The 15,794-nt window shown below is 41.0% G+C and overlaps 1 protein-coding gene across 1 annotated transcript; it reads right to left on the reverse strand.

Moving 5' to 3' along the window:
* Positions 1-964: 964 nt before the first annotated feature.
* LOC118567265 lies at positions 965-6,922 on the reverse strand. Its single transcript, XM_036151959.1, has 2 exons — positions 6,410-6,922; positions 965-3,045 (listed from the first exon to the last, which is right to left on the reverse strand). The coding sequence occupies exon 2, from the start codon at positions 2,963-2,965 to the stop codon at positions 965-967; it is 2,001 nt and encodes a 666-aa protein (XP_036007852.1). The 5' UTR covers positions 2,966-3,045; positions 6,410-6,922.
* Positions 6,923-15,794: the final 8,872 nt, after the last annotated feature.

Consider the following 15,794-nt stretch of genomic DNA (forward strand, 5'->3'; position numbering starts at 1 on the left):
TTTGGTCAGTGCAATCAATTGATTTCCTGGAAAAAAAGGTTTGGGGAAATTGTCTTGTTGCGTATTATGTGTAATCTGTGTGTATTCTGAGCCGGTGTCTGTCTAATCAAAAAATTCATTCTTGTAACATTCATTCTGCTCCATGCAGCTGAAACAGACCATTTTAGGTGGCCGTTCATACTACTAATAAATGCAACCGCCATCAGACTTCTGTCTGAGCGGTTCAAGATTACAAAGTGACCCACATGTGCAGATAACAGAAGGAGACGTCTCACAGCAGCACAGTGTTTATGGAAGTAATTGAGTAAAAGAGTTCAATAAAGTTTTGTTTAAAAAAAAAAAAACTTGTGTACTGTTGCACCCAATGTGACCGCGGGTCCTATATTGAGATTCACAGCCAGCTAAACTCTTTCTTGCATCACTTCCTCCAAGGAACAGCCGTGTGTTGTATTTGAACGGATTTAATGCGAAAAAAGTGTGAAACTGAAACAATACAAAATACAAAAATGTACTTAGTATGTAAATCATACATCAAAGTAAATCAAATAACATTTACTTTCTATAAAAGGTACATTTAAAGGGTTAGCTTACATTTAGCCTTAGCATTTGACTCACTCTAATTGGACTCCAATGTATTAGAGCATATAACATATCAAAACTCTCAAGGTTACCACAATAATCAAATATATAATTTCTAGCCACCATACACAACTTTATGACTTACTCATATTGCCACTCAAAGGGATGGAAAGGATTGGATGGGTGCAGATGAGAAATACACCATGTTCATTTCTTGACTCATGTAAAGAAAGATGGCTTCCTGTAACACTTCTTCTTCTACTTATTAACTGGCTCAATTTAGCGAACTTTGCAAACATGCGCCCCCTAACGGCCTGGAGAAAACACATAAAAACAGCTCCAGCACACTCCCCGCCTGGCATTATTTTAAGAATGCCAATATAAACTACTCGATTGAAGATAAAAGTAGAATACAGTCTGAAATAGGTCTGTTGAAGGTCTTAGTAGTCTTGCCACGTGTAACCTTCACTTCCATCTTCCTGACAACTCCATCTTTGCTCGGAAGGGTCTTTGTGATGATTCCCATAAGCCATTCATTTATTTTTAGTTGCTTGTCCTTCAGAAGAATAACGTCTCCTTCTTTCAAGTTTGGTTTGTTGCGATGCCATTTCTGACGACTTTGGAGCATATTGAGGTATTCTTTCTGCCATCTGGCCCAGAATGTGTCAGCAAGGGCTTGAACTCTTTTCCACTGATTTTTATACATGTCGGCTTTTGTGAAGTCCCCAGGTGGAGTTTCGATTGGGTTAAACTTCTGCGTGAGCAGTGCTGAGGGGGTTAGGATCAAAGGGGCCTCCGGATCTGAGGAAACAGGTACCAAGGGCCTCGCATTGATAATAGCCGTGACCTCAGCCATCAACGTTGTCAGGACCTCGTGAGTTAGAGTAGGGTTTCCTGCTTGTAGAAGCATTGAGTCTAGAATGCGTCGTGAGACACCTATCATACGTTCCCAGGTGCCTCCCATATGAGATGAGTGGGGAGCGTTGAATACCCAAGAACACCTCTGTTTGCGTAGGTAGTCATCCACAGTTGCCTCATTGGGCTTTGGAGGATCCAGCCTCAACTCTTTGGATGCACCAATGAAGTTGGTTCCGCAGTCTGATCTCAACTGTTTAGCAGGGCCTCTGATTGCAAAAAATCTGCGAAGAGCGTTAATGAAACTAGATGAGCTAAGAGCTTCGATCACTTCAATATGGACGGCCCTTGTAGACATGCAAGTGAACAGGACTGCCCATCTCTTACTATTAGCTTGACCACCTTTTGTGCGCCGTGTTGAAACCTCCCACGGTCCAAATACGTCAAGGCCAACATAAGAAAATGGAGGATCAGTTTGTAAGCGTTCGGCAGGCAAATCAGCCATAATCTGCTGCTCTGTTCTGCCTCGAAGCTTTTTGCAGGTGACACATTTGTGGATAACACTGCTGATGGATCTCTTTGCTCCAACTATCCATAAACCACTTGCTCTCACGGCTCCTTCAGTGAAGTGTCTTCCTTGGTGCTGGACAGCTTCATGATGATGTCGAATGAGCAGCGTAGCAATGTGATGCTTTCCTGGTATCAGAAGAGGGTTGGTTTCATGACTTGGCAATTTGGACTCTGAAAGTCGTCCTCCTACTCGCAGTAAGTTTTTGTCATCAATCATTGGATTAAGTTTGTGAAGAGAACTGCTGTGTGGTATGGCACGTTTTGTCATGATGCATTTTATCTCCTCTTTATAGACTTCCTGCTGGACACATTTGATAATTATGTGTTCTGCTTGAGATAAAGCTTCATCTGTGAGACTTGCCTTACACAGGTGCCACCTGCTACAACTGCTGCCATCTTTGGGCTTGTAGCTGTGAGCTATGTGTTTGAGGTAGGCTATTGCTTTTATGAGAGAAGTCCATTTTGAGAACCGTTCAAAGCGCAATGAACCTAAGGCACCTGGAGCGGTTGTGGTCTTAAGCACAGTCACATTGTGTCTAACTTCAACATCTGACTCTGGATCAACAAGTTCAAATGGACCCTTTTCTGGAAGGAGGCTCTCGTGGTTGAGGAGAAATGCTGGGCCACACAACCATGAGTTACTACCAAGTTTCTCCGCAGCTACAGATCGAGAGCCATGATCAGCGGGATTGTGTTCTGTCGGCACATATCTCCATTGGTCTGGTAGTGAAGACTGCTTGATTCTCTGTACACGATTGTTCACATATACATGAAACCTTCTGTGTTGATTGTTGATGTATCCTAAAACCACTTTACTGTCAGTGTAAAATGTTGTCCTGTCAATCTTGATCTTCAGTTCCTCTGTGAGGAGCTCTGACATCTCAACAGCAAGTACTGCAGCACAAAGCTCTAGTCGAGGAATGGTGAGCTCTGGAATGGGAGCCAGTTTAGCCTTACCCATGACGAACCCAAGTTCGTTGTGTCCATCCTCATGTGTGACCTTCAGGTAAGCTACTGCAGCTATGGCTTTCACTGAAGCATCTGAAAAAACACAAAGTTCAACGAAGATGGCTTGTGAGATGGAAAACATAACATAGGTGCGAGGAATGTGTAGACTTGTAAGACTCTGTAATGAGTCGCGCCATCTTCTCCAGTTGTCATACATGTCTTGTGGTAAGGAACTGTCCCACTCAAGGTTGCTGCTGGAGAGCTCTCTGAGAAGAAGCCTGCCTTTGATGGTAACAGGTGCAAGCAAACCAAGAGGATCAAACAAGCTGTTTATTGTTGAAAGCACACCGCGTCGAGTATAGGGCTTTTGCTCTTGGGGAACATGGAATGTAAATGTGTCTGATGTGGGGTTCCAACTGACCCCTAAGCTGCGTTGGACTGGAATCTCATCAGTCGTCAAATCCAGATCTTTGATATCTTTGGCCCTGTCCTCAGGGGGAAATGCATTTACCACTTGCACTTTGTTGGAAGCAATCTTGTGCAGACGCAGATTGGAGAGGGCGAGCATTTTCTGGGCTCTTTGTAGGACATCAATGGCTTCAGCCTCAGTTGGGAAAGACTTTAATGCGTCGTCGACGTAGAAGTCTTGCTCTATGAAGTTTCGTGCATCAGTTCCATATTCGCTTTCTGCCTCCCTTGCTGCCATCCTCAGCCCGTAGATCGCCACTGCCGGGGAGGGACTGTTACCAAAGACGTGAACCCTCATCTGATAGTCCACTACTGCTTTGGTAAGGTCATTATCTTCGTACCACAGGAAGCGAAGGTAATCTCTGTGATCTTCCTGGACTACAAAGCAATAGAACATTTGTTCAATGTCAGCTGTGATGGCGACCGGCTCTTTTCTGAAGCGAAGCAGCACACCTAAAAGTGTGTTGTTTAGGTCTGGGCCAGAAAGCAGTATGTCGTTGAGGGACACTCCATTAAACTGCGCGCTTGAATCAAACACCACGCGTATCTTTCCTGGCTTTTGCGGATGGTATACACCAAATATTGGGAGATACCAGGCTTCTTTGTCTTTGCTGCGAGGCGGTGCAAGCTCTGCATGTTGGTTGTCTAACATTTTCTGCATGAATTCCACGAAGTGCGTCTTCATTTCGGGTTTCTTGTCAAGTGTGCGTCGTAGAGACATGAGCCGCTGGTGGGCGTATGAACGGTTGTCAGGGAGTTTGCGTCTGGGAGTTCGAAATGGGAGTGGTGCAACCCAGCTGTTAGTGTCATCTTTGAAGAATCCCTCCATCTTCTTTAGAAATATCCTGTCTTCGGCAGAATGAGCTAGCTGGTTGTCTTTATTGGTACGACAAAACACAGTCTCTCCTAAATTCTCAGCTGTGGGCCTTTGGTGTAAGTAACCGGATGGCAGTTGATTAGAAATGGCTTTGGCTTGGCTCAGACTGAAGTCTTCCTTTACACTGAAGCGATTATCACAGGGAGTGAGATAGCTTGGGCGACCGTTTTCCAATATGTGTGTTTTCAGAACATTCACTTCACCTGGCTTGTGAGCTTTGCCAAGACACACATCACCAATGATAACCCAGCCCAGGTCAAGCTTCTGTGCGAATGGGTCATTGTGTCTTCCATTTATTTGATCCCTCACTTTGTGAGCTCTCAGCAGATTCCGCCCAATCAGTAACAATATATCTGCACTTGGGTCGAGAGGTGGGATTTCAGCAGCTATTGCTTTTAGGTGGTGGTGGTGTGAAGCAGCCTCTGTGGTGGGTATCTCTTCCCTATTGTTGGGGATGGCATTGCACTCTATGAGTGTAGGGAGAGGTAAACTAATTTTTCCATCTAACGACTGGACTATGTAGTCACATGCCCTTCTACCATTCACTTGCGTTACACCGCTACAGGTTTTTAGTGTATATGGTTCAGCTGGACTTTGTATGTCAAACACATCAAAAAACTCTGTCTTTGCAAGAGATTGGTTACTTTGATCATCAATTATTGCGTACATTCGTTTGATGTTGGTTTGCTGACCTTTGGGGTAGACTTGCACCAAGCAGATCTTAGAACAGGATTTTCCTGTAATTGCATTTCCACATACCTCTGTACATGTGGCAGTAACATCTGAGTCCTGTGCATTTGCTTGCTCCCCGCCTTGCTCTTTAAGGGATAGGGGAGGTTTAGACATTCGCGGTGCTGGGCCAGGGTGAAGAGCTGCCAGGTGTTTCTCACTGCTGCACTCTTCACACTTAATTGTAATATTACAGTCTCTGGCTTGGTGGCTGGTAGAAGCAAGGCAGCGGTAGCAGATGTTATTGTCTCTTAGCAGCTTTTTCCTGTCTTCAAGTAGCATAGTTCTGAAACCTCTGCATCTCCCAAGTGAGTGTGGTTTGTGATGAATAGGACATTGTCTTTTAATGTCGTTGCCTGTTTCTTTTGTGTTGGATCCTTCTGATGATATGTCTGTCTTGTGCACTATGACTGATGGCTTTTGGCTGTAGTTATGTGTTGGTTTTCCTTTTCTGTAGCTGACAGTGTTATTTGAATGTGAGAGTGCAGTTGTGTTGAATGTTGTAGTGAAACTTGGGTCATTCCTTGCTTTGGCTTGACCTTTCACAAACTCAACGAAAACTGAGAAGGGTGGGAAGCTAACATTGTGTTCTTCTTTGAACTTTGACCCTACCATTGCCCATTTTTCTTGAAGGGGAAAGGGCAGCTTCTCCACTATTGGACCTACTCCTCTCGCAGTGTCAAGGTAACTTAGCCCAGGTAAATAGCCATCTAGCTTTGCAGCTTGGAGTTCACTCAGTAGATCTGACAGGTCACGAAGCTTTTGTGGTTCTTTACTGGAAAGCTTTGGGAAGTTTTCTATTCTGACAAACAGGGAGTTTTCTAATGCTTCTGGAGAGCCATAACACTCTTCTAGTCTTTGCCATATCATGTACAAACCAGCAGGTGGATTCTTTATGTTAACTGCTTTTAGTCTCTTAGCGTGTTCAGAAGACTCTGTGCCTAGCCACTTAATCAGTAGATTCATTTCCTCACTGGCTGTAAGACCAAGGTCCCTGATGGTACTCTGGAATGTGGCTTTCCAGCTTAGGTAGGTTTCTGGCTTATCATCAAATTTAGACAGTCCTCCAGTCAATAGTTGACTTCTAGCTAGAAATCTGGCAAGGTCACTTGTTGTGGTGTCAGCAGTTTTGTTTTGGTTTTGTTCCTGCTGTGGTTGTAACACATTGTGGAGGGTTTGTGGAATTACATCTCTTTTTGATGGTCGTTTGGCATCTTGAGGTGCAAACGTGTATTGCATTGGTTCTTGTTTTAGGAAAAAAGGTGTATACACTATTGGCTGTTTGCATTCTGCGTTCTGATAGGTGTCGTCATCATATTGAAATGTTTCTCTATTATCCTCAGCCAGGTCAGTGTAACTATGTTTATTTATGTATTCACTCACCTTTTGCTCTGGAGTAGTTTGTAGGGGCAGAAATCTCAATTCTTGTCCTGCATCAGCTGTGTCAAATTGAGCTGCTGCTGACTCCATTACCTCAGCTTTAGCCATGGCTGCATCAGCTTCCTTTTGGAGATTGATTACGTCAAGAGTTGCTTCTAGACGGGCTTTTTCTACTTTGATTGTCATTTCCTTTTCAGCGTAGGCTAATCTGGCCTTCGCTGCTTGAGCTTCTGCTTGTGCTCGTGCTGCCGCCATACTTGCTCGCGATGATGCTGATGACCTGCTGGAGCCTGTTGCTACTGATCTAACAGTCAGTTTTCCTGAAGACCTTGAAAACTTTGCTGAGTGGGTTGAATTTGTCTCTTCATCGTTTCGACCTTTAGCTTCTGATTTTTCCATGGTTGAGTAGTAGAGCGTCTACCCGTAGTCCCTCGCAGAGTGCTATGATTTCACTGTACTGTTGCACCCAATGTGACCGCGGGTCCTATATTGAGATTCACAGCCAGCTAAACTCTTTCTTGCATCACTTCCTCCAAGGAACAGCCGTGTGTTTGTATTTGAACGGATTTAATGCGAAAAAAGTGTGAAACTGAAACAATACAAAATACAAAAATGTACTTAGTATGTAAATCATACATCAAAGTAAATCAAATAACATTTACTTTCTATAAAAGGTACATTTAAAGGGTTAGCTTACATTTAGCCTTAGCATTTGACTCACTCTAATTGGACTCCAATGTATTAGAGCATATAACATATCAAAACTCTCAAGGTTACCACAATAATCAAATATATAATTTCTAGCCACCATACACAACTTTATGACTTACTCATATTGCCACTCAAAGGGATGGAAAGGATTGGATGGGTGCAGATGAGAAATACACCATGTTCATTTCTTGACTCATGTAAAGAAAGATGGCTTCCTGTAACACTTCTTCTTCTACTTATTAACTGGCTCAATTTAGCGAACTTTGCAAACATGCGCCCCCTAACGGCCTGGAGAAAACACATAAAAACAGCTCCAGCACAACTTGAAAAAAGTTTTTTCAGTTTTTTCTCCATCGCACCTAAAACACATCCTCTCACAAGGTTTCTGGAAATGTTCTCAGGCCTGGATGCTTTCTTTGGAAGGAAATCCTGTTGTTCTTAAAGTTTACTTAGTTTACACCTGTGAAGAATGCGGTAGATTGTGGTCACATGTAGAAAATAGCTAGCACTTGTTGAACATTTCTACAGCTGTTCAGTGTTCACTGTTTTGTTTGTGTTACTGGGAACACCATAAGTTCATACTTCTACCCATCTCTTGAAAATGTACAGCAATTGTGAACATCTCATGATTTTTTTTTACTTTTTTCTTCTGTTCTTCTTTTTTTATTCTCTATATGCCGTTACATAGTCAAGAGTGGACATGTGAAAATCTGATCAGAAAATTTAAATACAGTTTTTATTCATATGGTTATCATTTCCAACAAATAAATATGTCCTTAAGAAATAAGTCCTATGTTTCACCAATTTGAATCTTAATTGGTATAATTTTTTATTTTGTATAATTTTTGTGAACAACAATATCTTTCAACTATGTCCAGCATACGCCAAATAAGATTTCTAAGAATAACGCTGCAACTTCAGATCAATAATAACATCGAAAGAAAGCTATTCTCAAATTGATATTGAAAATGTTAATGATAAATGACAGAATCTTTCATTTTAAAATCCCACCTCTTACTAATAGATTTTGGTACCCTTACAGATGGCTAATAAATGGTTAACTGATATGTTATTAATTCAACTTTAAACACTTTATAACTCATTATAATTTGCTATATCTACTCTAAAAAAGTGAAATATAGATATTCTATATATTTCATCTAGAGTTGCTTATATTAATTATTTCAGACTAAGTTACTACCTTGTAAGCACAGACCGGTCAGTTTTGTCTTTTGTCCACCCTTAATTAATGCATAATAAACAGTTATAAATGAGTTATGAAGTGTTTACAGATTACTTAATAACATATCTATAATCTATTTATTAGCCATCTATAAGGGGAACCGTATTATAAAGTTGTACACAAATTTCCTCTATATATTGAATTGTAATAATGCAGATTTTTTGGGTGGAATAATGTAATTCTAGGAACTTCTAATTTATTTTGTAATTGAAATTAAATATAAAAAGGCAAGGCAAGTTTATTCATAAAGCACTTTTCAGTACTAAGACGATCCAAAAATCACCTGAAACACCTACTGATGGGCAATTCAGTTTCATATGTCTAATTTTTTTGTTGGTCTGATCCCATAAAATGTGTTTCCTATAAAATGTGTTTTCCTGTAATTCTGTGCCTTGCCAAAAACATCTGTGATGGATGTTTTTGAAAGGAAAATAAAGATGCATCAATTGAATTGGAATTAAAAAAATATTAAAAAAAATATTTGATCCCTACTGTTTTTATTATTGTCTTTGTTAAGTATTGTTATTTTGGTTTTTATGTTTGTTGTTAACCTCTATGAAGCACCATGTGTTACACTTAGATACTTTAAAACTTAGATTGAGGAAAACTTCTAGGATAATAATGAGTGCCTTAGAGGTATGACACCTCAAAATCTGATTTTATAGCCGTAATTTCACTGGTTTCGCACAACTCTTAAAGGCAATATATGGAATGAAAAGACAGAAAGATAAATAACTACATCCTCTAAATGTAAAATAGCATCAACCAAAAGCATTACTCCTTAGAAGAGTGAGTGCTTTTAAGGTTTTCTTTGAAGTTAAAAAGACCCGCACAAGGTATTTGTGTGTACACACACACACACAGGCACACACACACACACACACACACACAAATGCCAGAGTTGGCCGTGGGCAACGTCACAATGCAAAATGGAAAAAAAATAAAACATGAGCTTCTGTGTTGAGTGTGACAAAAGATGTCTGTAAATGAATAGAGTAAACCACAGCAAATGAAGAGATGCATCAAGGTGGCGGAGGCTGCCTGATAGATGAATGGAAGCAAAAAGGGTAAAACAGGGAGAGGCTGATTTGCGTAATGCCATCGTGAAAATTGACTTTTAAATGCAATATTCAATTTTCATACTCCTGGCCACAAGAGCCTGGGCTTTTTTGGTTAATAAAAATAACAAAATAATGTACTTGACACATCAAAGCAAATGGAAAAAACGAGAACAGCCGAGCTTTAGAAACCGGAGACAGATCTCAGGTGCACACAAACAAGGTGCCACAGCCTTTGCTAACAAGGCCCGGGGAATTAGTTTCCACCTTGGCCTTTCAGGATTTACAACAGGACGAACACTCAAAATATGAGTAGTGAAGCAACAGATGAAGGAAATGAAAAGAACAGGTGCATATTTACCCATTTCATGATAAAGTTTGTATTCCCAAAATGAGGAACCTTCTCAGAAGCTACCGATAACGGCTTAGAAAACACAAGACAGCTGCTGAAAGATCAATTTAAACAATCTCAGACAATATCACACCCACAACACTATTACAAATTGAAATGTCACTTTTAATGCATGGCTCCTAAAATCTTAAGCCAGAGGGGATCGACATTTTTAAAGGCAAACTGCGGGATAAACACAGTCATATCAACACCACATAGTTATGGTTCTTTAATCAAAATAATAGTAATGATAATAATGATGCCTCTCGCCCATTGACAGCTGGAGATAGGCACCAGCAACCCTGGCAACCCCACAAGGGATAGACGTGTTAGAAAATGGATGGATGGATGGATGATAATAATGATAATGATTTTACTAATCTCTCTTTTTCAGTTTCAAATAAAAATAATATTCAGTTTTCCTCCCCCAGAACATTCGACAGTACATTGACTAGGACATTAAAGCTGCCATTCATCGGCACCACCTGACCCTCTGACCACCGCCAGCAGGCAATTCAGGTAAAGTGTCTTGCCCAAGGACACAACGACTGAGACAGTCGGAGTTGAAGATTGAACCGGCAACCTGCCAGTTGCAGGAAGAACTCCCTAACTCCTGCGCCTCTGTCGCAATAATGACTTTATGGTCTTTTCAATAAACAGCAACAAGTGGATCTTTCTCCTCTGATTTAAAGAGATTTAAAGGATTAACACGAAGTTTGATAGTGAGGCCATTTTTTATTTTATTTTACAAACTGTGATGCGGCTTCAAAACTCTCCTGTCTTTTTATTGTAGAGGAGGAAAAACGCATGCAAATACATAGACCTAGCCCAATTGAGAAAAGAAGACTTACACACGTTATGTTGTTTGAACGAAATAAACGTTGAACGTAAAAATAAAATCCTTGAGGATTTATATAAATTTGGTATTTTCTATACTTATACAATCTACTGTAACAGCAGACGGATTACCCTGTCTTAACAAGAGAATGAGTGACATTCACATCATACAATGAATCACAAAGATTCATGTTGGGTGTTTTTTTTTTTTTCTTAAGTTATCTGGAGCTGAGAGAGCTGCTCCACCCCACACACCATCCGTCACGCAGAGCTGCAGCAGTTTCAGGCCTGTGATGTGCTCCAGTGTTGCAATGATCAATAACATTTTCCTGTAATTTCCTTGAATAGAATGAAAATCAATAAAACCAGACTCGCCTGTTCTTGTGCAATAAAGGAGTGAGATTTAAAATACCACAGATTTGTCCAGTTTTAACACATTGTATTACTTGCTGCTGATGGGCAAGTATTTAAGGAGTGCATGAGATAACATCCTGCGTAACCTTGGACTTGTACCTTGCCTTCGGTTGAATCGGATATTGATCGCAAATGTCACAACCAGCAAATTCCTCCAACCTGCAAGCAGTGGTGGTTATTTGGCAAATAATGGCTGTTTTTTTTTTTTTTTTAACAAAAAAAGGATAAAGATTTCACAAATCTTTGTATTTTTGACAAATCTCTCTTCAGCTTCACAGTTTAAACAGCTGCTGATCAGATTTAAGCTTGTCTTTGAAAAAGAGTGAATGGCCATCTGACTTAGCACTGATTTGGAAACTTAAATACATAATGACTTCAGCATTATAGCAGTCTGAGGTTGTTTTAAACCATATTTCTTTAAAAGACCTGCATTGGGCACAACTCAGGGTTTTTCCCCACACCTCTTTAACTGACTGTCCCAATAAACAATAAAATAGCTGTTGTGAGTTTGCAAATGATGGACCACTTTTTTGTGTGAGGGGGTTCGCCATCCAGTGGCATCCCTGGTGAAGAGCCATAGCGACCATATCAGAAACCGCTACTGACCACAAGACCCAGAGATCCTTGCGCGGTCTCGTGCCACGGAAAGCCCTCAGAAGTGATGTGTGGATGCCGTTTCACATTCACTTCAGCCCTGTGTGCTGCCGCTGTTGATGTTAAAAAAAGTGCATAGATATGTTCATACAAGTGAAAGAACCTAGGTCTCGGTGTAAAAAAAGACCATTCAGATTTGTATTACGCCGCTAGATGTCAAGTATCTCTTAACGTAGACTCTATATTCTGCTTTTGCAATAAATTAAAGCGGGGAAAAAAAAATCAGAACTATGTAAGGACAAGATGAGAGATTGTAACTGCTAATAGGTTGTTGAGCAACTATCGTCTCAAAGCTGAAACTAGAAGGGCAAAGTTGCAGGAGATTGACTGATTTATTTCCATAGGCTTTTAGGTTGATTCATCATTTACACAGCACAACTAATGCTTTCCTCTCCGAGCTTTCACCAGATGTACTCTGAGGTGGGACGCTTCACTGATCCTTCACTGGCCCTGTGTATCATTCCACACACATTAACCAATAACAGTCATACAAAATCACAGAGAAACATATATGCTGTTAAGAACTTGGGTCCAACAAGAAAAACACACCTGATCTCTTCTCTAGACGTGGACCAGTCTCTAGCTTGGTTTCAAAATCGCTTAAATGTTTTACCGCACAATTCCTACGGGAGTTCCTCCAGCTGTACGAGCATAGACCTAAGGCCCGATGCTGCTTGCTGCTGATCCGCTGGCTGAAACGAACCCATTTCCAGGGTGTGAAAAACTTATTTGGCCATAGTTCGGAAACTAAAGACATTTCACCCATCGTCCTCTTGAAGGCCTCTGTTTTAAAACTACAACTGACAACCTTCAAGCGGCACCAGCAGCCAACTTCTGTCTGGTTACCTGAGCAGTATGCCTGATTGATGCATGGGAATAAACTGAAGTTTCACCAGGAAGAGCTCACTTCTCTTCAGTTCTTTCATATGGCTTTGAAAATGCCTCATACGTTCATTGTTATTTTCCCCCTGTTTATATAAAAGTTGCCAACAGAAAGATCCTTAAATAAGACAAATCAGTGTCTAATTTAGCTTTATGTAGACATCCAGAAAACTTTAATAATGAGTCATTTTAACAATGATCCATGAAGAGGCATACCTTTTAATATTGATTGTTAATCTAGTAAACTTTAAATGTGAAAGTGTCCTACATTCAAGGCACTCATCGTAGTTGAGAGTGAAACATCACACATCTGCCCAAGTGGGGAACTTTTAATTGTTTCTGTTATGGCGGGGTTTGAAGCTGAAAGCTGATGGACTGGTCCTGAATCTTGGCTTTCTCCTCTCAGATTAAAGTACGTAGGTATAAGAGCTTAGAATTAGGTCATAAAATCGCTTCCCTGTGCTTCTGAGAAATGAGAAAACCTGCTAAATTAAATAACAGGTTGGATATTCCATTTCCAAGTCATAGCAACTTTCCTTTGGTAGGATTTATTAGCATTGTTTCATCTTTGTTAGTCATTGTGCTTTTTGCGTTCTCTTTGGGTTACCTCATCATGAGTAACATTTAAAACTGGTTGATTAGAGAGGCAGCCAGGACCGCCTGGAGGAGCTGCGGAAATCCACGATTCGGGTAGGATGCTCTGCCAGTGGTGCAAATATTAGTCTGGTGTTATGGAAGAGTGGTAAACAGGAAAGCCATTATTGTACGAAAGTAATAAATGTCTTGTTTGCAGTTTGATACAAGCATGCAGGGGACCTGGCAAACGTGCTGAAAACCAACACTGCACATCAGGTTGAACAGACCGTGGTTGAACAGTCCACGGTGACACATGGTGATGGCAGCGTCAGACTGTGGGATGCCTTTTGTAATTTTTTTATTTTTTTTCTACAAGGACGGGGAATCCGTCTGAAATCTGTAAAAGTCTGCGAAAGACTTCAGACTTGGCAGAAAGAAAACAAATGCAAGCCACAATTGTCAAGTTTGTATTTGTAAAGTGGAAAACCATGGATCATTTTCTTTCTAAATAACAGGTATTACTTTGTGTTGGTCCCGTTCGCAAGGTACTGTAATTTAATATTGCGAAGAAATAAAACTACTCCACAAGGACTTTGTCTAGTTTTTCTCCCACATTTCATGATGGCAGGGTTAGGATTTTGTTTTGTCCTTAAATGCACCTTCACTGTAACTGCAGCACAAATCATTGTATCAAATCATTGCACAAAAACCTATGTTACAAAATGTGAATAAAATACCTAGATAGGGGAAAACACAGTTGGGCCCTGGGTTAAGGAAGAGGATGCAGTGTTGGCTGTCCATCAGGTCACTTAACGTTTTATTTGTATATTGTCACGTTTGATAAAGTACTTTGATAACTACTTCATGATCCGCCTGAAGGTCTTAGCCCTACGGTTTTTGTTTGGATTGACAGAGTACTTATAAAAATTAAGATGCAAAAACACAAGTAAGGAAATCCCTTTCAAGGGCATACTTAGACTGGAGTTGATGTGCAGTAAAAGATAAAATTCATCTAATTAAAAAAACGAAAACATAATTATGATTATTAGGCATTTTTTTTTTAGAGGGATTTAACCTGTTACATCACGCAGAACAAAGTAAGAACTTGTGCCTCTCTCCAGGTTCCATCTCCATCCCCTCCTAGCTGCTTTCTTTCATTTTCCGCAACCTCTCCACAAGGCATCTCTCACCCACTGCACTTTCCTCTTCGCTTGTTTACAGTAAGCAGGTCCGAGCAGGATAGTTTTACCTTTTATGGCCATTCTTCATCCGCGGCAAAAAAAAAAAAAAAAAAAAAAAAGTGCATTCATAATATAAATGGCATGTTTGCCCTCCTCCTTGCCCCAATCCTGACCTCCCTAACGGGCGTGCTCGGTGGATGGGTGTACGCGCGCGTGCGGTGCGTGGCTCGATCGCCGAGTGCGCGAGCCGCGCGGCTTCTGAAACGGGACTTAAAAAGCGGCTTTTTAAAAACGGTCTCACCCATCCGCGGAGACAGATAGCAGCTGAGGCAGAGGTTTGTTTTGAATGTCTGGCTGCATAAAAAGCTCCTCTCACAAGTGTTTAGGTTAGACTAGAGGTCTCTATGTGTGACACACACCACACACACCACACACACAAAAGCAGGTAGGTGTTATTGAGAAAGGCCTGCTTCGAGCACATCCAAGCATTCAAGGGCTGGATTAGCTGGAGAGGTAGACGACATAAAGCATTGTGCCAGCGTGTTGGAAACAAGTAGGAAATGTCATTTTTCAAAGTAATGTTAATTTATATGTGCCTGGTGGTATTTTAACTCTCTAATTCTATCATGCAAAGTGTAACGTCAATTAAAACCCTTTAGACCTTCTCTACTGATGCTCTCTGCTCCGTGTCAAGTCCAGGCACGCACGCAACATCCAGTCCACTGGTCTCTCACTGCCCCATCGCCTAAAAAACACATCTGCGCATAGTAAATCATGAAATAAAAGCTTACATTAACGGTTAACGTCCCCTTTTTGTCTTGTTTATGTGTCTTTTTAGGGTGGGGCGTTGTGGCCAAAGGTTAGTGAAATAATACGCGCTGGGATCTGACCTCCGCAGGTTATGAATTGCTGGCATGTGTGTTTTGTGTGTGCGGCTCCGGAATGCCAGGGTCAAGGGCCTGAGAAACAGCGGTGTACAAACAAACACGAGCTCGTCTTTCCCTGCCGCCCTCCTCCGCTCTCTATCGCTCATGGAAAAAAAACACCTCTCACACACGGGCTGCAGTCTGGTTGCATGGGCGCAGTATTTATTATCTCAGTGTTAGCTAACAGCGATGGCATGGCTAAAGCTCCGCAATCAGATTTACCTTGCCGTGTTTTTCTTTCCCTTTCATTGAGCTCTTGTCTTTCCTATCTCCATCAACTTTGTTTTTCTTTCATGAGCGGCCGGCGAAGGAAACTTTGATGAAATCCTTCTTGCCTCAATTTAGCCGGCTTGCAAAGTATTTGTGCTGTTTGAACTTTTTCCACGTTTTGTTGACTTGAGCAATGAACTTTAATTGTTTTTTTTTTTTTCGGGGATTTCATGTAACGGAGAAGCACAAAACAACGCATTATTGAAGTGAAAAGTGCTTTTCTTTTTTTCTCTTACAAACAAAAA

This window comes from Fundulus heteroclitus, chromosome 20 (assembly GCF_011125445.2).
Source record: "Fundulus heteroclitus isolate FHET01 chromosome 20, MU-UCD_Fhet_4.1, whole genome shotgun sequence".
NCBI lineage: Eukaryota > Metazoa > Chordata > Actinopteri > Cyprinodontiformes > Fundulidae > Fundulus > Fundulus heteroclitus.

Excerpts from the sequence above, each read along its gene's own strand:
- LOC118567265 (XM_036151959.1), bottom strand. The coding sequence starts at position 2,965 with ATGGGTAAGGCTAAACTGGCTCCCATTCCAGAGCTCACCATTCCTCGA.